Source organism: Schistocerca piceifrons, chromosome 9 (assembly GCF_021461385.2).
Source record: "Schistocerca piceifrons isolate TAMUIC-IGC-003096 chromosome 9, iqSchPice1.1, whole genome shotgun sequence".
NCBI classification, from domain to species: Eukaryota; Metazoa; Arthropoda; class Insecta; order Orthoptera; family Acrididae; genus Schistocerca; species Schistocerca piceifrons.
This window is the reverse complement of record NC_060146.1, coordinates 176,400,919-176,428,602: the sequence shown is the minus strand read 5'-3', so window position 1 is coordinate 176,428,602 and position 27,684 is coordinate 176,400,919. Positions and strand designations below refer to the sequence as shown.

The 27,684-nt window shown below is 43.8% G+C and overlaps 1 protein-coding gene across 1 annotated transcript in view; it reads left to right on the top strand.

Annotated features, from left to right (window-relative positions):
• Positions 1 to 27,684, top strand: part of LOC124717163 (rho GTPase-activating protein gacZ-like) — an 85,338-nt gene that overhangs the window by 31,124 nt on the left and 26,530 nt on the right. The window contains exons 3-5 of the mRNA XM_047243933.1: positions 460 to 746; positions 5,356 to 5,568; positions 10,623 to 10,744. Coding sequence (XP_047099889.1) covers positions 460 to 746; positions 5,356 to 5,568; positions 10,623 to 10,744 — 622 coding nt within the window. The remainder of the gene's footprint in view (positions 1 to 459; positions 747 to 5,355; positions 5,569 to 10,622; positions 10,745 to 27,684) is intronic.

Genomic DNA, 27,684 nt, shown 5'->3' with positions numbered 1-27,684 from the left:
CATACATCATATTCTGTATAATTCAAGTATTTCACTTGCAGTAACATTTCGTTATCAATAGCAGTTTTTGATCTTTCGTTGTCTTCTTCCTTATAAGCCACGTTTTTTTAATTATTATTTATCTTTTTATATTTCAAGGTTGGATTCTTTACATATTCTGCTCAACAAATAAATTCCCTTTCATAGGTCATCTGCTTTGGAGAAAAGTATGGAACTGTCTGCACAATAAAAGTTAAAATAATTTGTTGGCTATACTGGAATATTTGCTGTTTGAAAATGTCTACTGACTAGTTCACCTGTGTATTTGTGAATTTATCAAATATCTGACTGAGATTTTCCTTTTTATACAGTGACATACTGCTTTGTAGCTTTACAGAGAAGTAGCGAGGAGCGGCTAGGCTCACAGATGCATGCACAGTGCTGCTTAAAGGCCGTGACATGTGTTGGGATGCCCATCAGGAATGAACCTGCGTACGGCGAGCAATGCCGGGGCGCAGGGCTCCCCGACGAGTGACTACGTGGACGAGGGCAGCTGCTGCTCGACCGGAGAGCCCCCTGCCAGCGACTCGAGCGGCTGCTCCTCCAGTGGGCGCTCGCCTGCCAGTCCCGGCTCCGCCATTGCTGTAGCTGCCACCGCCACTGCCACGGGCACCACCCCCGGCACCACGCCCGTAACTGGTGCAGCCGCTGTCGCTGTGATGGCTGCCCGCGGCAAGCATCCGCAGCATGTCCCCTATGACCCTCTGGTAAGTGTGGGCTTAGTTTTGTAATCTCTCGCCCTTATCGGTTGTACATGTAATTGGGGGAGAGGGTGGAAAATAAAGCAGCAGAATTACAAGACTGGTTTGATAAACTTGGAGGAAAAAAAAATTGTTCCATAAACAGCTCACTTTACCTCTAGCCATAGTCTATTTTGAGGAAAATATACTTGGTCCATCAATTCTCCAGGTTTTTCATCATGTCAGAAAAATTGGTTCTGTCAAAATGCAAAATACTCATTGATTGCAACCATCACTTCCTCATTTGATGAAAATTTCTTCCCAGCAATCCGAAGTTTCAAGTTATAAAATATGAGGAAGTACCTTGAGGCTAAGTCTGGTGAATAGGGTGGATGAGGAGCCAATTCAAAGCCCAATTCATGCACTTCCACCAATATTATCAGTAATGTTTGGGGTGGTGCAGTGGTTTGCAATTAAATATCACCAGACATTGTGTTGAAATTTTGTGCCAGATGAGTTTTTTGTCAATTGTGAGCAATCTTGACACCCACCTCACGCACAGTTTCTTCTTAGCCAGTTCTCTGTGTGGGATATTATGCACACACTCATTTGATGTGCCTACAGTCTCAGCAAGCTCATGAATTTTTATTCGGTGGTCTTGTATTACTATATCATGGATTTTGTCAGTGGTTTCCTTTGTGGTGCCTACAGTTGGGCTGCTGGAGTGTGCTTCAGTGCTTGTCTGACCATGTTTAAACTCTAATCCAAAAGTGAATGGTCTTCAATGATGGTACAGTGTGTGAACTTAACCCAATTCTGCTTTGATTTTTGTGGCAGTCAAAGCCTTCAAATACAAATGTTTAATAACAGCACAGAACTCGGTTATCTCGATTTTCAATTGCAATTGACACCCTGACCAATTCAGGCAGGTGTATGATGTAAATTGTTGAAATTTTTTACATGATCTTCCAAATAATCGAGCTTACCAACCGTGAGGGCGCAACAAAAACGTACCATTCGTTCATGGAAATTTATTAGACTCATCAGACCACCCCCGTACGAATTTGAAAATTGCACAGATGAGTCTTCCATATCGTACACAATTTTACTCGGTCCACTGTGTGTTCTAAGGGTTGAATTATTTTCATTGGTTGAATTACATTCCATTTATTTCTGCATTTTTAAGCACACATTAATTATCACAAATTAAAAGTGAATATAACAATACCTCATAAACTTGTCGCAAACCCAATGAAAGAGATAAGGTGCAAACTCAATGTCACAGTGTCTTGGCACATTCAGTTTTAATGCCACCATGCACCTGTGTTTTATTACAGAATATGGTTCATCATATGGTTTCAGATCCGAAACTCCACTCTTTCTTATCATCTCCAATATTCCATCTCCAATATTCAATAGACTTTATTTGTTCAATAACATAATTAACTTTCACCACCATGAACATGGCTGTCACATTTATTAGATGTAACAGCAGTTGCAGTAAGTATAGAAATTGAGACCCTCACAATCTGTTGTCAGCTCTAAAACTTGTACATTACTATTTGAGTGTCACATCTCCAATAAGTTAAATATATCAGTTACATTATGACAACACAGTACATTTACCTTTTCTATTTTCATTCATTATGTCATATGGCATCACTTTCTGTGTGCAAAAGTGTTTGTTGCACCTAGGTGTGTAATTAGGAGAATGTGTGGTGTCCATATTAGAAACTCTTGTTGACAGCTCTCCAAACAGTGGGGCATATGGTTTCAGATCCGAAACTCCACTCTTTCTTATCATCTCCAATATTCCATCTCCAATATTCAATAGACTTTATTTGTTCAATAACATAATTAACTTTCACCACCATGAACATGGCTGTCACATTTATTAGATGTAACAGCAGTTGCAGTAAGTATAGAAATTGAGACCCTCACAATCTGTTGTCAGCTCTAAAACTTGTACATTACTATTTGAGTGTCACATCTCCAATAAGTTAAATATATCAGTTACATTATGACAACACAGTACATTTACCTTTTCTATTTTCATTCATTATGTCATATGGCATCACTTTCTGTGTGCAAAAGTGTTTGTTGCACCTAGGTGTGTAATTAGGAGAATGTGTGGTGTCCATATTAGAAACTCTTGTTGACAGCTCTCCAAACAGTGGGGCATATTGACAGCTGCCCTGCAGTACATTTATTTCCTTCTGGAATTTATTGTCAACAGTCAGTCACAATCTGGAAACGTTGCAACATATATAAATATAATTCTAGAAACGTGGAAGGTATAGCGAATAGATCTGGTCTCCAAATTTCATCTGAAAAGACAGAATTAATGACAAATATAAAAAATGCACTGAAATGTGAAGAAATACAAATAGGTAAAACAGAATGAGTTAGGAAATTTAAATACCTTGGAGAAACTACTCAGCAGAATGGCCTAGAAAAATTTGCAACAGATGTAAGAGTTAATAAAATGGCAGGAGCATATGGTTTTTCCAAAAATTATCAACAACAAGTAATGTGTAAAATGGTGTAAACATTGGTGAGACCAGAATGTTTATGAACATGTTAATGTTTAAAAGTGAATTATAAGCTGGGGACAAAGTAAAGGTACTTGAAAGACAGAAGAAATGAACTGAAAGAAGTATCAACAAACAACTGGAAATAACAGAATGAAACTTTTTTAAGAATAAAATACTAAATTTAGAATACTTTCAATGCAGAAGAAATAAGAAATCTCTACTATAGACAGAAGAAAGGAAAATGAAGCCTGGGCAGAAGATCAAGGAACATGGGAAAAATTGGAAAAAGCAGAGGAACTGCAGTGGTCCTAGTAGGTCAAGAAACAGGAAGGAGAAATGACTTACACCGTCCATCACTCAGCATAAGTGAGGCACAGAATGGAGGGATATTTTTAGTGGTAATAGATACTTCACATTACTGGGTAAGTGATCAATACTTAATACATGATAAAATTATTTCAGTTTTTGTTTGAAGTTAATGTCTTCCTGACAACTACTCCTGCTCGGTAGGATATGGTCTGGTCACATTAATGGGACCACCACCTATGTTCAACATAGGCGTATGTAACAACTGATGGACTGCAGGTGACAGCACTAACAGGGGGAGAGTATATAAAGCTAGTTGAAAGGAATATGGAGAACAGAGCGGTCACTGCCGTAGTGTGGAATCGGAGATATTTATCTGACATCCAAAACGGTATGATCATTGGCTTTCGGGTCAAGTGTGGAAGCTGTTTCTCAAGCAGTTAAGTTTTTAAACTGTTTACATGTTGCTGTGGTTAAAGTGTACCATGCACAGTAGAATGGTGCAATCCAAAACCATCACTGAGGCAACTGTGGTACACAACAGGCTGTAGATGACAGGGGTGAATGACCAGTTGAGAATCTGTGGGACCACCTTGATGTGGCTGTTCACGCCCTGGATCTTGAACTGAGAAACCTAGTGCAGCTGGACATGGCACTGGAGTCAACATGGCTCCACATCCCTGTCAGTAGCTTCCAGAACATCACTGACTCTTTTCTCACAGATCCATGCTGCAGTGATTATTTAGGCTTTTAACAGGTGGTCACAGTCACGTCAATGTGACTGGACCATGTGGGAAGTGAGACACTAAAAGTGATAGCCGAGTGCTGCTATTTGCACAGCAAAATAACTGGTGCCGCAGAAGTAAAGAAGGTATAAAATGCAGACTTTGATTAGCAAGTAAAGCTGTTGTAAAAAAAAGAAAAGAAAGAAATGAGAGAGACCCACTAGCATTAAATATACATTGAAGCGCCAAAGAAACTGGTATAAGCATACATATTCAAATACAGAGATATGTAAACAGGCAGAATACGGTGCTGTGGTGTACAATGCTTATATAAGACAACAAGTGTCTGGTGCAGTTTTTAGGTCGGTTACTGCTGCTACAATGGCAGGTTATCAAGATTTAAGCTAGTCTGAACGGGCTGGCCGAGCGGTTCTAGGCACTACAGTCTGGAACCGTTCTAAGTTCTAGGGGACTGATGGCCTCAGAAGTTAAGTCCCATAGTGCTCAGAGCCATTTGAACCATTTTAGTCTGAACGGGGTGTTATAGTCAGTGCACGAGTGATGAGAGACAGCATCTCTGAGGTAGCGATGAAGTGGGTTTGTTCCCATACGAACATTTTGTGAGTGTACGGTGAATATCAGGAATCTGCACCGAGAAAAAGATCCTGTGACAATGGGAGCATTTGTGGTGAGTTAAAATTTTGTTCCACCCTGGACTCAGAATATAGGTGTCTGCTTTTCTGTGGGTATGTGGGTGGTGATCTATAAAGTTTGGTTATAGGAGGGAGGTACCAGCAAAAGCGACACTGTGAGGGCAGCACGTGAGTCCTTTCCAGATAGCTTAGTCGTAAGAGCACTACCTGTGAAATGTGATGAAATGTGAGACTCCAGCTTAGAGACCCACTTTGGTTCACAGTTTTAACATGCGGGGAAGTTTCAAGATGGTACAGACATCACTGTGATGTGAGTGAGTGACTGTGGGAACTTCAAAGTTATTTCAATTTTTTTGGTAGCATTAGTGTTTGTTTCCTAGGAGCTCCTACATGTATGCTCTTATTATCCTTATTACAGGTTCACGTTAATTCCAAACCCCCTTATTCCTTTTCCTGCCTCATCTTCATGGCGATCGAGGACTCTCCGGGCCACGCGCTACCGGTGAAGGAGATCTATGCTTGGATACTGGATCACTTCCCGTACTTCAAGAATGCACCCACTGGATGGAAGAATAGTGTGCGGCACAATCTCTCTCTCAACAAGTGCTTCCGGAAGGTCGAGAAGGCCCCAGTGAGTAACATAATTTATTTGTTCCTGGTTCAGCACTGATGTTTTACATTTACAGTATCTCTTTTGAGAGCTAGAAGACAGGTATTTTAAATAATGTAACTGTATGATACAGAATGTTCTATTGAAGTAATTACACAAATATGTGTAATATTTAATGACAAATGAAACAAGGTCACATCTCATCTAAGAAATAAGCAAACACTGGATGAGTGATGAACCGAATGTTGTTGTTCTTTATAACATGACGACCAGTTTCACAGTTTATAGCTGCATTTTCAACTTAAAATGAAGGTAAGGTTCTTCAATTTTTCAGTTTCTTTTGGTTAGTCTGTTTCTCTATATCTGATCCCTCCAACATGTCTTTATCGGCTATTAATGTTCTATTGTTATGTTTAAGGTTTCCTATTGTGGTTGTTACCTGATCTACTTTTCTGCCTGCATGCCGCTATGTGCTACTGCTACACAAGTCTATTCCACATGCTTTCCCAGTGTTGAGTTTATGTAATTATTTTCCTATCAGTTCTGTTGGTTTCCCCTTCTATTTGGGATGGTCGACTGCATCGTTCTGCCAGTTGTATTACCCGCCCACCGTTCTTTCGATGAAATTTTTATTTTGATTTGACTAAGAATGATAGGGTGTCCATTGCATCCCAGTCTGGATTTTATAGGAATTGATTGTGAGTACTGTTATTGTTATTTACTACATTATTTTGTAACTTTGGGTAAAGATAATACTGCTTGCTATATTTTTCCCATTTTTTTTCTACTCAGATGTGTACGTGAAGACTCGGCTATGAGCTGTGAAACTGGTCGTCACAGACAGCTGTGGTTGCCCAGAGTATAAAGTGTTCCTCTTTTTTTTTTAAATTGTAGAATTGACATTCCTTGTCACATTTTAATTTGTTTAAACAGATAATTGGTTTTTGCATCACACCCATTTCCAGATTGTGCTTCAGAAACTTGGCTGAGGTTGAATTCTACAGTCTACTTAAATATAGGTGTTATTGTTCTCCTTTAAAGCTCAAAGTGACGTGATTTTGTGTTACTGTTTTTTCTTTGTCAAGGAGTTTCAGGCACATGAGATTTGTATGCTTTTAATCACTTGGCCTCTATGAAGGGGTAAATATAACTTAAAAACCTGCCATTCTTTCTGCCTCAAGTCTTCAGCCATTACTATTCACTGTAGATAATCAGCAAAAAACCAGAGTCTAAGGAGCACCTGACACATTTGTTCATACCCTGCAAGTCACCTTAACAGTGTGAGGTAGAAGGTATAGCGTGTACTGGTTTCACTTCACATCCATTTCTCATGTTCAGTTTATGAACTGTGCACAGGAAGATTGACTGTTGGTGAGCCTCTATATCGACTTGAACTTAGATTTTTATAGTCGTGATAATATTGTGAGATGCAGATAGGAGGAAGTAGCGTCTTTTGACTCTTCTTAGAATATACATTCTCAGTGTTGAACAAAAAAACCTCTCCATGACACACAGTGCCTCTCTCAGATAAGCTATGTTATTTGTGTATGAATTACTTTTGCATAGCATTCTTCTAATAAAGCTGACGGACAGCTGCCTTCCTTAAATTAGCTTCGAGCTGTGATTTCGCCTTAAATCAATACACACAAGTATCTCCAGGACCTAGAAATGTCACACTTCAGACTGTTCCCTATTATAATCACCAACGGTGCAGACAGTAATGACTCTTTCTGTCCGTTTACATTCAGTATGTTACATGTGTCTGCATTAACGATCAACTGTCAGTTGCAGCACCAAGTGACAATACTCTGTGGGTCTTGCAGCATTAAACTTTATTTTCCTGGAATTATAATTTCAGTAAATAATAACCCCTGTGAGGAGCATCATTTAGTCTTCTCATGTCAATCTGGTTTATTTTATGTATTTTATGAACATAATAATAAAGTGACATACCCTGTAAGTATATTTGAAATTATTTCAGCATGTGATGTCCATTCAAGTGTTATTGTGGCTATTATAACTTGTCAAAATGTATGTAATTTAGAAAATATTGATCATATAATGAGAAATCAGGATTGTTACCTGGCCCAGTGATGATCAGATTTTCATCACCCCTCTCCCCCCAACCACCCCTGCCCCCCCCCCCCCCCTAAAAAAAAAAAAAAAAAAAAAAAAAAGTAAGTATTCTGGAGAAATAGCAGAATGATTCTTAAAATGTGACAGCTGTAATTTTCAGACAGTACACAGGAGTAGCCAGAGTGCTGCCTTAGACACAGGCTACAGTACCTTGTCTGTGAAAATGGAAAAGTCATCCAGGAAGCAAGTTCTCTCAGGAGTTCTGCAGGAGTTAGTTCTGGTCCCACTGTTACTCTCCTTGTATATCAGTGACATCAGTTCTATCCCCTTGTAAATATTGTTTGTGTGTTAATGACTTCTGGCTCAACTGCAGTCTCAGATGTAAAGATATCAATACCATCATTGTCCAGACAAATGGTGATATGTCTTTGGTATTAAACCTGGGACAAATCCAGATGCAAAGAAAACGAAAATAATTTCAGTATTTCATTATAAAATAGGAAATTAATTTGTTCTTAATTATGTGAACATTTGCTTCCTGGGTATTCCAATACTGTATCAGAAAAAGGTGAAGAACTTGGGTGTAACTTTGGATGACAACCTCATCTGGGCAGAAAATCCACTGGCATGTGCAGAAAGACTTCTGCTTGTCTCTCTGCCTTCCAGAACTGATAAGAGTTGTCCAGGTCAGAAAATTTGGTCGTATCCCTTGTAGAGATTCCTATCATTCTAAGCTTGTCCGCATGTGACTTGCTCATGGCAGTTATCAATTGCAGCTTTATTAATGAAGCCACCTGTTTAGGATGATTAATCATGTTCAGCCATTTTAATGTGGACAATTACGAACTCATGGCAAAGGATAAGCCACCAACCTTCAGTTTTATGTGGATTGTAACACAAGCTATTACCTCATAGGCTGCTGCAAGTCAGATGTAGCATGTCAGTGTTACATAATGGGTTGTATGTATCAATTAAAAAAAAATACAAAAAAAAAAAGAGATCATTCTCTGGAGAAGATTCTCAGAGCAAAAGACTGTTCTCTGAGAAAGTTCTCAATTTGATGCGAATAAAAAATTCAGAGGACCTTATCTGACGGGAGAGTTCTTTCTCACAAGCTCTCCTTCTTCTTGAGAATGTTCTCAGTTTGGTTCGTCCATCGTCTCCAGCACAGAACACTTGCGTGATTGTACTTTTCATTCAGCTTGCTCAAACAATGGAAGTAGTCAGTGTTAAAGTATGGAACCAGCATCAGTGTGTTCTGAAACAGTCACACTACATTTCTATTTTGGTTTTACATGCGACAACAGACAGTTGGTGAAAATGCGTTTTCTGATTATGCTTCTGAATTTTCTGTGTACGTGGAAACTTTATTAACAAAAAAGTTAGGAAAACACATTATGTGAACAAAGTCTACGCCAAACTGGAAATGTATTAGGGTTTCCTAACACAAGAAAGTTTAGGTTCAAAATGACGCATAATAGTCTACTCGTGCATCAAGTACTTCAGCAGTTGACCATGTGGTTTCTTTACCAAAAACAGCAATACCAGCTGTGTGATAAACTGGTTATTCATTTTACCTATCCGCCTACTTATTTTTGTTATTCTTATTCTTATTATTATTATTATTATTATTATTATTAAACTGAATAAACTTCTACAGTTTTTCTCATCAGCATTTCTTCAGGTTACATCACTTCTCTCTCTCTCTCTCTCTCTCTCTCTCTCTCTCTCATTTTCTTTCAAGTAACATCAATTCTACCATTTTATTTAAAAAACCTCGATAAAACTTAGCTTCAACAGAACTTGCCCAGCTATGCAACAGAGCTCATTTAAAAAAAAACTGAGCATGTTTTCCACTTGTGAAAAACTTATCTATATTTGTGTATATGAAATTAGAGACCACTCACACTGAGTAACTTCCCTCCACCAATTTACTCAACCTGAGAACATTCTCAACCGAAGTGTATTCTCTGTCTCACTTTATTTCTGCAAACCTGAGAATGTGCTCCAAAATTCTGAGTATAAAGTACATTCTCTGTTAATCCCCCCCCTTCCCCAATAACCAGGAAGCTTAGCGTCAAGAGTGTCAGCCAACAGTGCGGCATGTAGAATTTTTAGTTTGCGTGTGCTGTGCTCCATTCTCAGTGAATGGGCTATAGGTACAGTGTGTCCTAGTTACTGTGAAATATCGGCGCAGTGATTTTGAGGTGCAGTAATTTAGAAGGTAATGCCTTTTGCCGTGGGCCATGTAAAATTGCAAGCTGGTTTCTTTATCTTCGGCATGTATTTGTTTTGTCCACACTGAAATGACTAAAAAAAGGTAAATAATCTTCCAAAACTGGTAGCATTATTGGTAAAGGACGTTATAGCAGAGCTGGATTTTTAATTCACTGTGCTGTTATTGTGTTCAGTCCGCCTCCACAGCTGAGTGGGGAACATGGCTGACTGCCATGCTAGGGACCTGGGTTCGATTTCCAGTACTGCTGGGGATTTTCCCTTTGTGGGAGGACTATTGCAGCATGCACTTAGCCCCGTGATGCGAGTGGAGGAGCTACTCAATTGAGAAGTAATGGCTCCAAGTCTGCTGACCTGACTACAGCTGGGAGAGCAGTGCATGACCCCAGGCCACTCCGTACTGCATCTCCGTGACACCATCAGCTGAGGATGACACGTCGGTTGTCCAGGCTCAGTTAGCCTGTCTGTGACTAAAAGGGCAGTTATTTCTTGCTCTGTTTCCATTGTGTGTGCCTTGCTTGTCATAAGAATTTGTTTTGTCAACTCTTTTTTTATCCACTATTTCACAAGTGTTCAGTGAGAATTAAAATGTTCTAGAACAGAAAAGTTTCCAGCTATTAATTATACTAGTTATTTATTTAGTCTTAATAAAAAAATAACTATTGGTATTGGTTTTGGTAGCCGGGGAACAGTGATATGGATTGTTTCCACCATCGGTGAGCATACTGAGATTTCTTTGACAGTGTGCTTCTGGCTTTCAGCAGAATTTGGGTAAAGGTTCCCTGTGGATGGTTGACCCGATGTACCGACCGAACCTCGTGCAGGCACTTGCGAAGTCGCCCTTCCATCCGTACAGCACCATTGTCAGCAGAACTGCTTCTGTGAAGTAAGTATCCACTGAGGAACACATTACCATTTTGTGCTGTTCCTTCTGATGTATATGCTACCTTTGTGTGTTGTTTCTAATTTCTGAAGGCAAAGTTTAATGTATACTACTAAATGGCTAACCTGAGGCCCAGTTGCAGGTTGCCTGTGTAATGTCTTGCAGAGGCAACAAAAATTTGATTTTTTAGTATTTCATACAATATTGCTGAATTTAAATGCTGTCATAATCTACTCATTAAGAGCTTTAATTTTACTTTAAAGATTTAACACAGTAAGTCAAGTATTAAAGCAGAAACACTGTATGTGTTTTGAGTCTGTGTAACTCATGGCATGCAAATTACCCAGATTATATTCATCCAGTATTCGAGAATGAGAGCACTTAGTGACTTCCAAAAAAACTTTGCACAAAATTTGAAGCATTTATGAAACTTTTTCTTGCTGAAAAAAAGAAAGAAAAGGAAAACGTTTGAAAGAATGGGCATGGTGGTTTACTGGTTGACTGTAAAGCTTGCCCTCCCTATTCCTTGGGCTGTGGGCACAAGATTGAGGGTGTACTCTGTGAGAGGCAGAAGGGACAGATGCCTCTACCACCCTCCTCCTACACCCCACCCCACCTCGCCCAGAAACAAAAAAAACTTTACAAACTGGACTCACATCCTGCTCCCACTTTAAAGGCTGAAGTACCAATGCAATACCAGTTAAAAGAAAGTTAGAATATGTAATGAGTATTGACTAGTAGCAAGTGTGTCCAGAGTATTTTTTTGCAAACATTCACAACTGTTCACCATTCATTCTGAAGTTATCATCATCTCTGAAGTGTAAAAAGAAAATTTGCTTGCCTCTTCCCTAAACTACAAAACAAAAAGATCACCCTCAGGGGCTCAGCATTCGTTTGCTGAGTATGGGCTTGGCAACCCCGTGGTTACTGGGCGGGGAGCTGGTAAGTACCGCCAGTCCCATGTTACCGTAAGCTCAGGGGCTTGCTTCAGCGACCACTGCTGTATGGTGCAACAGTGGAACGGGAATGGGGATCTTGGCATAACTAGCTAGATCACGAGGGTGGTAAAAACCTCTATAAAAATAAAAAATAAAACCCTTGATATCAAGGTGTGCTGTGCACTGTTGAGTTGGAACAGTTATTAGCGGGCAACCTCTGTGGAATCTGCCACGCCTCAGTTGTATAAGGCTTACCTAAGCACATGGGGCTCCGAGTAGGTGGACTTTTAGATCCCTGGCTGCTCATGGGATCAAGACGGATCCTTCAAAGTCTTCTCTTTCATCTCCCAGCGGAATGGATGGGCCGCTGGTAGGTAACAATAGGTAACAACACCCTACCAAATCCTCCTGACTCTGTCATTTGTAACAGAACACATGCTGTTTCTCAGAATATGTTTCTAATAGTTAAAAGAAAAAAGGGCAGTTTTCAAAAACTTCTACCATTTTAAGTACAAAAAAGATTGGAGGGTATTGCTGGAACATCAAAATCTGTCAAGCGATTGCGAAACGGGACTATGTTGGTCAACGCCCAATTACCAACAAGTAAAGAATCTTCAACAAGTTCAATGCCTCAGGGAGTATGCAATTGAAACTGAACTATACATCACCTTGAACTACCCCCACAGGGGGTCCACAACTCTTTTGTGGATACGTGCGTAGCGAGCACGGGACCCCGAGCTAATGTGGCCCTCCTTCCTTTCCGGGCTGCATACCTTCCCTTCCCTTTCCGCATCCTTCCCCGTCCCCCATCTTCGCCCCCCCCCCCCCCTCACCTCTGGCTCTTTCCTTCCCTTTCTCCCCCTCTGGGAGTATGGTTTGTGCCTACGTCCGGAGACGGACGCTCGAAACTGTTCCAAATTCCTTGCTTTCTACACTTGCAAGTCTGCGTCCTTCCTCTGTCCTTCTCTTTTCCTTCCCTCTTCTCTTTGCCCTTTTCTCCGCTGCGGCGTTTGAGACCCCCTCTTCTTTCCTTTCCCTTTCTCTTTTTTCCTCCCTGTGCGTGTCTGAAGGCCGACCCACGCACTTCCATGCGTAGCCGGTGACGGGGTAACGTGTAATTCCCCGCCCCGGGTAGACAGGTAGGACACGTACGTACCCCCTGATAACGGCCAGGCCCAGGGAGGGGTGATTACCCGAGCTGATACCTTCCGAAAGTGCCGATTGGTCCCTCCGTCCGTTTGTCGGGAGGTGTGACCTGAGGTGTGAACAATCACCTAAGGTGGGTGTGCCCTCAGTGAGGGCCCCCACAAGGGAGGAGCGCGCCATCGGAGACGCCGGTAATCATGGGGGATTCTTCCGCAATGGTTTCCTCACCTTCCACTATGTCTGCTCACAAACGTAAGTTCACTGAGTCTCAGCCACAGTCAGTTCTTCCATCGTTGCCACAGTTCCTTGTTGTTTCTCGGTCTGACGAAGGTCACGACTTCTCCACGGTCAACCCTTTCATTATTCAGAAAGGTGTCGACGCAATTGCAGGTCCTGTAAAGTCTTGTTCCAGATTACGGAATGGCACCCTGTTGTTAGAAACACACAGTGCCCTCCAGGCACAAAAATTGCTGCGTACTTCTCTGCTCCACACCTTCCCTGTCCGGGTGGAACCGCACCGTACCTTAAATTCCTCGCGTGGAGTCGTTTATACACACTCCCTCGATGGATTGTCTGACGAAGAAATTCAGCACTACCTGTCTGACCAGGGCGTAACGGCTGTTCATAGGGTTCTGAAAAGGGTTGACACGAACATCATTCCAACCCGCACTGTCTTCTTGACATTTGATAAAGTTCAACTCCCATCGAAAATCAAAGCAGGCTATGAGATAATTTCCGTTCGCCCTTACGTCCCAAACCCTACGCATTGCTATCGATGTCAGCGGTTCAATCACACCAGCCAGTCCTGTTCCAATCCAGCCAAATGTGTTACGTGTGGCAAGGATGCCCATGAGGGTGCTTGTCCACCTCCATCCCCTCACTGCATCAACTGTATGGGTGACCACGCTGCTTCCTCCCGAGATTGCCCCGTTTTTAAGGACGAAAAGCTCATCCAGGAAATAAGAGTGAAGGAAAAGGTGTCGACCTTTGCTGCTCGAAAATTATTCGCCAGTCGACAGCCCACCGTGCCTCAGACAGGAAAATACAGCACTGTCCTTGCTTCTCCTCGGCCAACAAAGGAGGTGGCCACGCAGACTTGCGACCTCACCTTTAGTACCACGGTCGTCAGATCGGCCAGCGCAAAGATCGCCCGTTCAACCTCACCACTTTCGCCTGCCCACTCTATGGCTCACCCTTCGTCGGGTTCTGCTAAATCTCGAGCCCAAAAGTCAGACGCCAAGTCTTCGAAAAAAGAGCATACTCGTGAAGAGTTTTTATGTACCGCAACTTCACAACCATCGGTTCCTCCTTCATCTAAACACCATACTTCCAAGAAGGCTACAAAGAAACACAGTTCCTCTCCTTCTCCGCCAAGGCGTGTCCCATCTACAGCACCAGCTGGCGGAAATCGCCCTCGGCCGTCTTCTGTGTCACCGAGGCGCACTGCTGGTGGCCGGTCAACCGGCCGATCGCTGGTGGCAGGAGCTGCTCCTGACCAACCTATGGATCAGGATCTTCTGCCTTCGACTGAATGCCATTCCATGCTGTCGGTCGCAAGCTGAGAGCAGTCGTTGAGTTGACAGCGACCTTGGTCACATTCCTCCATTTTCTGTTCACCCTATATCCATTATCCACTGGAATATCCGCGGCATTCGAGCCAATTGGGATGAATTGTCGATCCTCTTACGATCCTACTCGCCGGTCATCTTCTGTCTTCAGGAAACAAAGTTGCGTCCCCCTGACCGCTTTGTTCTCCCTCATTTTCAGTCCGTCCGATATGACCTCCCCTCTGTTGAAGGCACTCCAGCCCATGGATGACTCATGATTCTTCTCCATGATACTCTCCATTATCACCCAATCCCCTTAAACAGTTCCTTCCAAGCTGTCGCCGTCCGTCTTTCCCTTTCTGGATACACGTTCTCTCTTCGTACGGTATACATTCCATCGTCCACACCAATGGCACGAGCTGATCTCCTTCATCTTCTTGGTCAGCTTCCACCCCCCCTATTTGCTGGTTGGGGACTTAAATGCCCACCACCCGCTTTGGGGATCTCCACATCCTTGTCCACGTGGCTCACTATTGCTAGACGTCTTCCACCAAGCGGATCTAGTTTGCCTCAACACTGGGGTCCCCACTTTTTTGTCTGTCTCCACGACAAATTTATCTCATTTGGACCTTGTGGTCGGTACTGTTCCGCTAGCTCGGCGCTTCAAATGGTTCGCCCTTGATGATACACACTCGAGTGACCACTTTCCATGTGTTCTTAGACTGCAGCCTCAACTGCCATATATGCGCTCGCGACGCTGGAAGTTTGCCCAAGCCGATTGGACACTTTTTTCGTCTCTAGCGACATTCGATGACTGTCGCTTTCCCAGCGTCGACGATGAGGTCACACATATTACCGACGTTATTCTTACAGCTGCGGAACATTCAATACCACGCACCTCCGAATTGCCCCGGCGCCCCCCAGTTCCTTGGTGGAACAAGGCATGCCGTGACTCAATACGTGAGCGGCGACGTGCTCTTCGCATTTTCTGTCACCATCCAACTTTGGCCAACTGTATCCGATATAAGCAGCTCCGTGCGCGATGCCGTCGCGTCATCCGCGATAGCAAGAAGGCAAGCTGGAAATTCTTTATTAGCTCATTTAACACCTTCACTCCCTCCTCGGAAGTTTGGAGTCGGCTTCGACGGTTCTCAGGCGCGCCTAGTTTCTCCCCGGTCTCTGGGCTCACTGTCGCGCATGACACATTAGTGGACCCCGTCGCAATTTCTAACTCATTGGGTCAGCACTTTGCTGAGATTTCGAGCTCTTCAAATTACCCGCTAGCGTTTCTCCCGAAGAAACATGCAGCGGAAGTGCGACATCTTGCTTTCTCGTCTCAAAATCACGAAAGCTACAATACTGTTTTCTGCATGCGGGAACTCCAACATGCCCTCTCTTCTTCTCGCTCCTCCGCCCCAGGACCGGATGGTATCCATTTCCAAATGTTGCTGCATTTATCAACCCATAGTCTGCGTTACCTCCTTCGCCTTTATAATCTACATCTACATCTACATCTATACTCCGCGAGCCACCTTACGGTGTGTGGCGGAGGGTACTTATTGTACCACTATCTGATCCCCCCTTCCCTGTTCCATTCATGAATTGTGCGTGGGAAGAACGACTGCTTGTAAGTCTCCGTATTTGCTCTAATTTCTCGGATCTTTTCGTTGTGATCATTACGCGAGATATATGTGGGCGGTAGTAATATGTTGCCCATCTCTTCCCGGAATGTGCTCTCTCGTAATTTCGATAATAAACCTCTCCGTATTGCGTAACGCCTTTCTTGAAGTGTCCGCCACTGGAGCTTGTTCAGCATCTCCGTAACGCTCTCGCGCTGACTAAATGACCCCATGACGAATCGCGCTGCTTTTCGCTGGATCATGTCTATCTCTTCTATTAATCCAACCTGGTAAGGGTCCCATACTGATGAGCAATACTCAAGAATCGGACGAACAAGCGTTTTGTAAGCTACTTCTTTCGTCGATGAGTCACATTTTCTTAGAATTCTTCCTATGAATCTCAACCTGGCGCCTGCTTTTCCCACTATTTGTTTTATGTGATCATTCCACTTCAGATCGCTCCGGATAGTAACTCCTAAGTATTTTACGGTCATTACCGCTTCCAATGATTTACCACCTATGGCATAATCGTACTGGAATGGATTTCTGCCCCTATGTATGCACATTGTATTACATTTATCTACGTTTAGGGAAAGCTGCCAGCTGTCGCACCATGCATTAATCCTCTGCAGGTCTTCCTGGAGTACGTACGAGTCTTCTGATGTTGCTACTTTCTTGTAGACAACCGTGTCATCTGCAAATAGCCTCACGGAGCTACCGATGTTGTCAACTAAGTCATTTATGTATATTGTAAACAATAAAGGTCCTATCACGCTTCCCTGCGGTACTCCCGAAATTACCTCTACATCTGCAGATTTTGAACCGTTAAGAATGACATGTTGTGTTCTTTCTTCTAGGAAATCCTGAATCCAATCACAAACCTGGTCCGATATTCCTTAAGCTCGTATTTTTTTCACTAAATGTAAGTTCCGAACCGTATCAAATGCCTTCCTGAAGTCCAGGAATACGGCATCAATCTGCTCGCCAGTGTCTACGGCACTGTGAATTTCTTGGGCAAATAGGGCGAGCTGAGTTTCACATGATCTCTGTTTGCGGAATCCATGTTGGTTATGATGAAGGAGATTTGTATTATCTAAGAACGTCATAATACGAGAACACAAAACATGTTCCATTATTCTACAACAGATTGACGTAAGCGAAATAGGCCTATAATTATTCGCATCTGATTTATGACCCTTCTTGAAAATGGGAACGACCTGCGCTTTCTTCCAGTCGCTAGGTACTTTACGTTCTTCCAGCGATCTACGATAAATTGCTGATAGAAAGGGGGCAAGTTCTTTAGCATAATCACTGTAGAATCTTAAGGGTATCTCGTCTGGTCCGGATGCTTTTCCGCTACTAAGTGATAGCAGTTGTTTTTCAATTCCGATATCGTTTATTTCAATATTTTCCATTTTGGCGTCCGTGCGACGGCTGAAGTCAGGGACCGTGTTACGATTTTCCGCAGTGAAACAGTTTCGGAACACTGAATTCAGTATTTCTGCCTTTCTTCGGTCGTCCTCTGTTTCGGTGCCATCGTGGTCAACGAGTGGCTGAATAGGGGATTTAGATCCGCTTACCAATTTTACATATGACCAAAACTTTTTAGGGTTCTTGTTTAGATTGTTTGCCAATGTTTTATGTTCGAATTCGTTGAATGCTTCTCTCATTGCTCTCTTTACGCTCTTTTTCGCTTCGTTCAGCTTTTCCTTATCAGCTATGATTCGACTACTCTTAAACCTATGATGAAGCTTTCTTTGTTTCCGTAGTACCTTTCGTACATGATTGTTATACCACGGTGGATCTTTCCCCTCGCTTTGGACCTTAGTCGGTACGAACTTATCTAAGGCGTACTGGACGATGTTTCTGAATTTTTTCCATTTTTGTTCCACATCCTCTTCCTCAGAAATGAACGTTTGATGGTGGTCACTCAGATATTCTGCGATTTGTGCCCTATCACTCTTGTTAAGCAAATATATTTTCCTTCCTTTCTTGGCATTTCTTATTACACTTGTAGTCATTGATGCAACCACTGACTTATGATCACTGATACCCTCTTCTACATTCACGGAGTCGAAAAGTTCCGGTCTATTTGTTGCTATGAGGTCTAAAACGTTAGCTTCACGAGTTGGTTCTCTAACTATCTGCTCGAAGTAATTCTCGGACAAGGCAGTCAGGATAATGTCACAAGAGTCTCTGTCCCTGGCTCCAGTTCTGATTGTGTGACTATCCCATTCTATACCTGGTAGATTGAAGTCTCCCCCTATTACAATAGTATGATCACGAAACTTCTTCACGACATTCTGCAGGTTCTCTCTGAGGCGCTCAACTACTACGGTTGCTGATGCAGGTGGTCTATAGAAGCATCCGACTATCATATCTGACCCACCTTTGATACTTAGCTTAACCCAGATCATTTCACATTCGCATTCGCTAATAACTTCACTGGATATTATTGAATTCTTTACTGCTATAAATACTCCTCCACCATTGGCGTTTATCCTATCCTTGCGGTATATATTCCATTCTGTGTCTAGGATTTCGTTACTGTTCACTTCCGGTTTTAACCAACTTTCCGTTCCTAATACTATATGCGCACTATTTCCTTCAATAAGAGATACTAATTCAGGAACCTTGCCCTGGATACTCCTGCAGTTTACCAATATTACGTTAACTTTTCCTGTTTTTGGTCTCTGAGGACGGACGTTCTTTATCAACGATGATAATGTCCTCTCTGGTAAGCCGTCAGGTATTTTATCGTTTCGCCCAAGGGGGGGTCCCTCTAACCTAAAAAACCCCCGTGTGCACGCCACACGTACTCTGCTACCCTAGTAGCTGCTTCCGGTGTGTAGTGCACGCCTGACCTGTCTAGGGGGGCCCTACAGTTCTCCACCCAATAACGGAGGTCGATGAATTTGCAACCATTATAGTCGCAGAGTCGTCTGAGCCTCTGGTTTAGACCCTCCACACGGCTCCAAACCAGAGGACCGCGATCGACTCTGGGCACTATGCTGCAGATATTAAGCTCAGCTTGCACTCCGCGTGCGATGCTGGTTGTCTTCACCAAATCAACCAGCCGCCGGAAGGAACCAAGGATGGCCTCAGAACCCAAGCGGCAGGCGTCAATCGAATTTGGACCGACAGTACCCTTCCCAGACGATGGCGGGAAGCTATTGTCATTCCCGTTCCGAAACCTGGAAAGGACAAACATCTCCCCTCTAGCTATCGCCCCATTTGTCTCACGAGTAGTGTCTGTAAGGTTTTGGAGCATATGGTGAATTACCGTTTAGCTTGGTGGCTGGAATCCCGCAGTCTTTTAACACCAGCCCAATGCGGATTCCGAAAGCATCGTTCTGCAGTTTACCATCTTGTTGCTCTCTCCACTTATGTCATGAACAATTTTCTCCGGAAACGCCAAACGGTAGCAATATTTTTTGATCTGGAGAAAGCATACGATACCTGTTGGAGGACAGGCATCCTCCGCACACTGTTCTCTTGGGGCTTTCGAGGCCGGCTGTCCCTTTTTCTTCGCGAATTTATGGCAGAGCGCACATTTAGGGTGCGGGTGAACACTACTCTCTCCCGTACTTTCTCCCAAGAAAACGGGGTACCCCAGGGCTCCGTGCTGAGTGTTGTACTGTTTGCCATCGCCATAAATCCAATTATGGATTGTCTCCTTCCTGATGTCTCGGGCTCCCTCTTTGTGGATGATTTTGCGATCTACTACAGCTCTCAACGGACCAGCCTTCTTGAAAGACGTCTTCAAGGATGTCTCGATCGCCTCCACTCGTGGAGCATCGAAACCGGCTTCCGTTTCTCACCCAGTAAGACCGTTTGTGTTAATTTTTGGCGACGTAAGGAGTTTCTTCCGCCCTCCTTACATCTAGGTCCTGTCAACCTTCCGTTTTCAGACGTCGCTAAATTCTTGGGTCGTATGTTTGACAGAAAACTGTGCTGGTCCTCCCACGCTTCCTATCTTTCGGCTCGCTGTCTGCGTTCCCTTAACACCCTCCGTGTCCTGAATGGTACCTCCTGGGGAGCGGACCGAGTGGTCCTTCTCCGCCTCTATCGCGCCTTAGTGCGCTCGAAATTGGATTATGGAAGCATAGTCTACTCCTCTGCTCGGCCGTCTATTCTTCGGCGTCTTGACTCTATCCACCACCGTGGATTATGTTTAGTGTCTGGAGCTTTTTACACCAGCCCTGTGGAAAGCCTTTATGCTGAGACTGCTGAACCTCCGCTGTCCAATCGGCGGGCAGTCCTTCTGAGTCGTTATGCTAGCCATCTGTCTTCCATGCCTGCTAATCCAGCCCGTGACCTTTTTTACGACGCCTCCTTTGATGTAGGGTATGCAGGCCGCTCCTCATCCCTACTACCCCCGGGAGTCCGCTTCCGTCAACTGCTCCATTCTCTTTCCTTCCGCTTTCCTAAAACCTTCTTGACAACTTGGGGTACAGCACTGCCTTGGCTCCGTCCGCGGATCTACTTGCTCCGTGACCTTTGTCAATTTCCCAAGGATGGTACCCCTACACTTGTTTATCGTCGGGCATTTGCTGCTCTATGTGCACAAATGACGGACGCCACATTTATTTACACCGACGGCTCGAAAACATCGTTAGGTGTAGGGAGTGCCTATATTGTTGGCGACACCCCAAATCACTTTCGGCTTCCCGACCAGTGTTCGGTTTATACTGTGGAGCTTTACGCTGTTCTCCAGGCTGACCACTACATCCGCTGCCATCAGCGGATACAGTACGTAATCTGCTCAGATTCTCTCAGCTCTCTCCTCAGTCTCCAAGCTCTTTACCCTGTGCACCCTCTGGTCCACCGGATTCAGGACTGTCTGCACTTGCTCCACCTGGGGGGCGTCTCGGTGGCGTTCCTCTGGCTCCCGGGACACGCTGGTATCTGTGGGAATGAGGCGGCCGATATAGCGGCCAAGGCTGCAGTCTCTCTTCCTCGGCCAGCTATTCAGTCGCTTCCTTTCACCGATCTACGGAGCGGTTTATGTCGCAAAGTTGCTCAATTATGGCATGCGCATTGGTCAACACTTCCCCATAATAAATTGCGGGAAGTGAAAGCCCTTCCTTGCGCTTGGACCTCTTCCTCCCGAACGCGTCGTCGGGAGGAGGTAATTTTAGCTAGACTCCGGATAGGGCACTGTCTTTTTAGCCATCGACATCTTTTAAGCGGCGATCCTCCCCCACTCTGTCCCCACTGCTCTCAGCTGTGGACGGTAAGACACCTTTTAATTGAATGCCCCTATTTTAATCCGTTACGCTCCCGTCTACAGCTATCGCCTGATCTATCGTCGATTTTAGCAGATGACACGCGCTCAGCCGACCGCATTCTCCGGTTTATTAGTGACAGTGAAATGACGTCAGTCATTTGAAGCTTTTTTTTGGGACAACCAACCCCTTTCTGTAGTGGATTTTTAAGCATTCCTTCCGCTTTTAGTTTCTCCAATTTTATGACTTTGTTGCAGAAACCTGGTTGACATTCCCTCAGAAGAACTGAAAGCAGAATGGTTCCGGTAAGGCATTATTGATGTGCAGAACATTATGAAAAGAGTGGATGGCAGTCTAGTGAAATCGGACTCATTTATACCGATGTTCAGCAGCATGAAACTTCCAGGGCATGTTAAGGCTGGCTTCCTATGTCTTAGAGTACGGCCGTATTTCTCAAACCTGATGCACTGTTTTAAGTGCCAGCACTTTGGGCACACTATTTTCAGATGTAAGGGAGAAGCCACATGTGGCAAATGTGGGAAGGCCGCCCATGATGGAGTTGGCTGTGTAACCTCGATCTTAATGACAGTGAATAATTAAACTGCGTGTACCTAATGGAAATTTGGGAAAAGCAATTGTCACCGAAGTTAATCTGTCAGTAAAGAGGGAGGAAAGGGTTACATCTAAATGAAAGGAAAAATGCAAATGAAATTGGTGGAAATTTATTTTGAAAAAGGGTACAGTTAATGAAGAAAGTAAATGTGCGGTCATTACATTAACAATTAACTGGCATTAATTAGATATTTGAGATTTGGGAAAATTACGGTTGCCAGTCCTATGAGTAACTACTATAATAACTGAAAAAGAAAGGTTAATGCACATATAATTAGCACTAAAAGCATGGCAACTGAAGGTTGACACATTTTGTGTGAAAACTGAATGTTTGTCAGAAGTAATTAATTTCGCTACACTCTGATTTAATTTAGCAAAAGAATTAATAAAACCGGAAAATTGAAAGTTAATTTAGTGACTGAAATTAATAGTGAACTTTGCTTCTGAAGCACTACAAAACCAAATAAAATAAGGTTAGTCTTGGGCTACCTCAAAAATCTTCTCAAAAGCTACTTGAATCTACGCAATTTAGAAATAAGAGATTTAACTTTGAACTTGAATTAAATGATTTTGAACAATTAACAATAGTAAAAATTTAGAACGTTCCAAGCTGAGGTGCAGTCACAGGTAAGCTAAAATATGGTAACAAAACTTGCACTCTTAATTTGTGCTTCTGTAATCTAGATATTGTAGCCAGCTATGAATACTTTAACTGAACTTTGAAATTAAAGTAGTGAAATGGAATGATATTACTTTAATGCTGGCGTTTGAATTTCAATGACACTCGGGTTCATTTCGGAAAAGGAAGGGACCCTGCTTGGTAATGCAATTGGGACAATGAGCAACAAAGGTTCATGCTAAGTTGCTGTATTTTAGTGATGCAGATGGAACAGTTTGAAAAACTGAGGGCTGCCATACAGCTCTAAAACTTTATGTGCTTTCAGTCTTCCTTGTTGATTGATTGAAGGTTTGAAGTCGTTGATCGAGGAGGTGGCGACAGTCACTTATTGTCGGCTGTCGCTGTTGCAGAAGCTGGATGTTGGTGCACCTTCTTCTCCACACGGTCACCAGGCGAAACGGGCTCTTGATGTGTGCCAGCTAATGTTACCCGTCCGCGACACTGTGCCAGAAACTATCATAGCAAGTCGAGCGCAATTACATGCTGCCAAACCACGAAAGCACGGCAACTTGCGGGAGCATCTCTCAACACACCTGCTCCACCGCCCTACTCCAGCCAGACTCAGCTCTGCCTGCACCCCACGCGGCAGAGTTAACACTACCAAAGATCCTAAACACTTTGGTTCTCCACATGACCTATTGATGTAATCGTTCGATGGCGTAGGTTTCCCTAGGCAAGACCCAGCGTAAAAATGCAAATAATATTTACAAAACAAACCAATTATATATATATATATAATCACAAATTGTAAAACAATTACATTTATATAAAGACACAGAAATGTCATCTCTTCAGGTAACAAACTAAGGAAAAAATTTGTAGTACAATAGATGGAAATAGGAGGATATGCATTTCCGGCGTTACAGCTGTTCATCTAAACATATGTCGCAAGTAGAGGCTAAAAAGATCTATGAGGTCTTGCAGCCCCTGACATTCACTACCTCTTTTGCGTCTGTTATTAAACAGTCATCCCTGAAACCTATCCTGCTACACAAATGGAGGTTGCCAGTGTCAGCACTAGTACTAGCGTCTGCCAGTGCACTTGTTCTGCCTAGTTATTTTGAAGCCCATACTTCTGCCCAAGACTGCAGACAAGGCTGTGGTTGCCGCTGTTGCTGAGCTCCCTGCTCCTCCGAAGGTTCAGCCTGGCCCTCCATCCAGTGCTGCTGATATTACCGCAACAGTGGTTGTGGCCCCAAAGCCTACTCAGTGCAAAAAGTGCAAGACAAAGTGTCATCCTGTAACAGAGACAGGAAATCAACTGTCTGATGATGTCAAACTTGTCCTCCTTGATGTATCTCTTGGTTATTCATCAGAGCAAATGGAACTCGATGTCAGACTGGGGCAGTCATCTTGCCCCAATACTCAGCCACCTCATATGCTAAGCTCCCTTATCAGGTGGAAAGATAGGGTGAAAGTGCAACCCCCTTGATAAATGGCTCCCATCCTTCAGTGGAACGTTAATGGGTTCAGGACCCATGTGGAGGAACTGAAGCTCCTAGCTCAGGAAGACCCGGTGTGCATCTGTTTGCAGGAAACACATTTTATAGCATTTGATGCCTCCGTCCTATGGGGCTATACACTCTGTCACAAGGATGATCTGACTGGTGAAAGGGCCAATGGTGATGTTGCTATGTTTGTAAATAACGCACACCACTCCTCTGCTCTCCACATTTCTACTGACCTGCAAGCAGTTGCAGATGAAATTTACACGTGTCAGCGGGTCACATATTGTTTGCTGTATTTACCACCTCCTCATGCAGTAGACTCTGAGGGTCTCATGGATCATCCGGAATGACTAACCCACCCATTCCTCCTCTTGCGAGACTTCAATACTCACCGTGCCTTATGGTGCTCGACCTCTACTTCCCCTCAGGGTCAGGTTTTGGAGACCCTCATGACATCCCAAGAGCTATGCATCCTAAACACTGGAACTCCCACTTGTTTCTGTGCTGCAACTGGGCCATTCTGGGCCATTGACACCTCTCTCTCTCTCTCTCTCTCTCTCTCTCTCTCTCTCTCTCTCTCTCTCTCTCTCTCTGGTCTCCAGTCCTTGCAGTCTGTGTTCAGTGGGACGTCATTGATGACCTTCAGTCGAGTGGCCACTTCCCACTCCGCATTCACTTACTGGACGGAGCACTACCTGAAGAGAAGCCACCAAAGTGGATGGTCAGCAGGGATAACTGGATGCTGTTCAGCAAGCTGGCTGTATTTGAACATTGCAACAGTGCCCAAGAATGGGTGGACCACATCATGTGCATGATCCATCATGCCACTGACTTCTCCATCTCACGTCTTCCAGTCATCTTAGGAGGCAACATGTTCCTTGGTGGGCAGATGAGCGCCGCGTTCAGCAATCCTGGACAGGCACGCGACTCTTTGACATTTTAAATGCAGGCCAACAGCAGAAAACCTCAGGATCTTTTGAGTCACCACAGCCAAGGCTCAGCGCGTCATTAGGGAGAGTAAGAAAAGGTCATGGCAAGCGTTCTTGGACTCCATAAACTGTTCCACTTCTTCCACAGAAGTGTGGGAAGCCATCCAGAGGATTTCTAGTAAACACAGTTGTTTACTAATAGCAGCAGTACTGAAATGAGGTGTCTCCAAACAACACCTGAAGACGCTGGCCAGGTATTTTGCTAAAACTACTGCCAATGCCAGCCAGGATCTGGAGTTGGGTCGCTACAGTGCGACTGTAGAGGGGGGAAAATTGGACTTCAGATGCAACAATTCTGAGACTTAAAAGCACCATTTCTCCATGTGGGATTGGGAATCAGCTCTATCTGAGACTTGTGATACTGCTCCTATCCACGATCAAATCCGGTGCTGCATGCTTCAGTATTTGACAATGGCATCAAAGGAAATTCTCCTCGAATGCTTTAATCTCATACGGCAGACAGGTAATGTTCCCAGCTCGTGGAGAGAGGCATTTTTGATCTCTCTCCTCAGACCACAAAAGGACCAAATATATCCCAGTAGTTATTGGAGTATTGCCTTAATGAGCGTGTAGGAAAAACCCTGGAGTGAATGGTTAACTGTCATGTGGTCTGGTTGTCAGAGACCAGGCAACTCCTTAGCTGCTTTCAATGTGGATTCTGGACATTTTAGTCCACACTCGACATCACTGTATCAGCATATACTTAGATATCAGTAACAATACCAGAGAAGGAAAGTTGCTACTCACCATATAGCGGAGATGCTGAGTCGCGATAGGCACAACAAAAAGATTCACACAATTAAAGCTTTCGGCCATTAAGGCCTCTGTCGGCAGTAGACACACACACATGCACACGCGCGCGCACGCACACGCACACACACACACACACATAAACGCAACTTGCACACATAACTGCAGTCTCAGAGAGCTGAAACCACAGTAAAGCATAAGATACTACTTGGAGGCACTTTATTCTCAAACAACTGCATCAGTTGACTCCAAAATGTCGTGATTGCCACACCTGAGAGATCTGTAAGCCAGAACCCTCAAGGCACTGATCATCACGACGTACCTTAGCCGCAGGGCATGTCTGCTCCAGTTTTAAAGGGCTGTTGTGCTCTCACGGCTGGACTACATGTGCACAGTGTGTGGATCAGCAAGGCCTTTTTATTTGAAGATAATTGATGCTATCCACCATGAGGGGATTCGGCTGGCCACGGGTGCTTATAGGACCAATCCCATGCCCAATCTCTGTGCTGAGGCTGGGGAACTGCCAATCACAATACAACGGCAGCTCCTCATGGTGTGTCGGGCATGTAAGTTCCTTGCAGCTCTGACTTCACCTGCATACCAAACTGTTGCTCGTCTGCCTGTACAATGCCTTTTCTCCAACCATCCTCAAGCCACAATACCTTTCGGGATTGCAGTATGTGTTGGAGTCACTTGGTGTGGAGCCAGTACAACCCCAAATCCACCTGCCACCCTAGTTACTGCAGAGGCCCAGAATCATTTTAGATTTAGTGCAGTACAGGAGAGATTGCACCTTCGTTTCTGTTTTTAATTTGATATTTTCTGACATTTTGTATGAGCACCACAAGTATGTAGGTGTCTTTACGGATGGGTCTAAGCAGGGGGACTCTGTTGCTTGCTCTGTCATACTCCTGGGCCGTGTCCTCAAGGTCCAGCTGCCGCAAGAATGTACTGTCTTTGACACAGAATTATATGCAATCTTGCGGGCGCTGGAGCATATGCGACGTTCTTTCAGTTCTAAATATCTTGTCTGTTCCAATTCTCTTAGTACCCTTCACTCTCCGCAACATTAGTACCCAGCAGATACAGTACCTCAGAATATCCAGGATGCCCTCCACCAATTACAATGACTGGGGAAGGAGATTTCTTTCTGCTGGGTACCAGGGCGCATGGGTACTGCAAGGAATGAAAGGGTGGATCTAGCAGATAAGGAGGCAATTCGTGATCCTCAGGCTGCTTGGTGTGACATCCCCCTACATGCTGTCACCTCACTGTTTAGATACAAAGGCATCCATCAATGGGGGGGTGAGTGTCTGGAAGTGACTGACAACAAGCTCCATGTTGCAAAGGCCACAACTCGGCTGTGGCTTACTTCCTTCCAGCCATGCTGACGGGATGAAGTACTTCTTACTCGTCTTTGCATAGACCACAGCCCTATGATGCGTGGCTTCTTACTCTGGCAAGAGGACCCTTCAATGTGTGGTGCTTGTGGTGTGCTGATCATTGTTTGCCGCATTTTATTGGACTGCGTTTAATTTTCTGATGACCAGGTTGTGTTGGATTTGCCAATGGATGTGCTATCTATTTTAGGTAATGTTCAAGTGAATGTGGTTCAAGTTTTAAAGTTTTGTGAATCCATTGTTTTTAACAAGATTTTAGGGAGATGTATTAAATTTGTTAACAGGGTGACTGGCTTTTAGCTCTTCTGTGTTTTGTTTTCTACATGTTTTAATTTCATGTGTAGCTACTTTCCCTCTTTTTAATTTGTTTTAATGCATGCAAGATAGAATGACTATGCAGTCACTTTGAGTGCATGAGTGTGCAACAATTTTAGAGTTTAACTCCACATTTGTTTGTTTTGATAGATGTATGGGCACTGATGACTTCTATGTTGAGTGCCCGTAAGATCCAAACACACACAAAACAAAAAGATCATCACTTGAAAGTGTTTTATAAATAAGGTGACAGTGTGATCTCTAATCTGTGA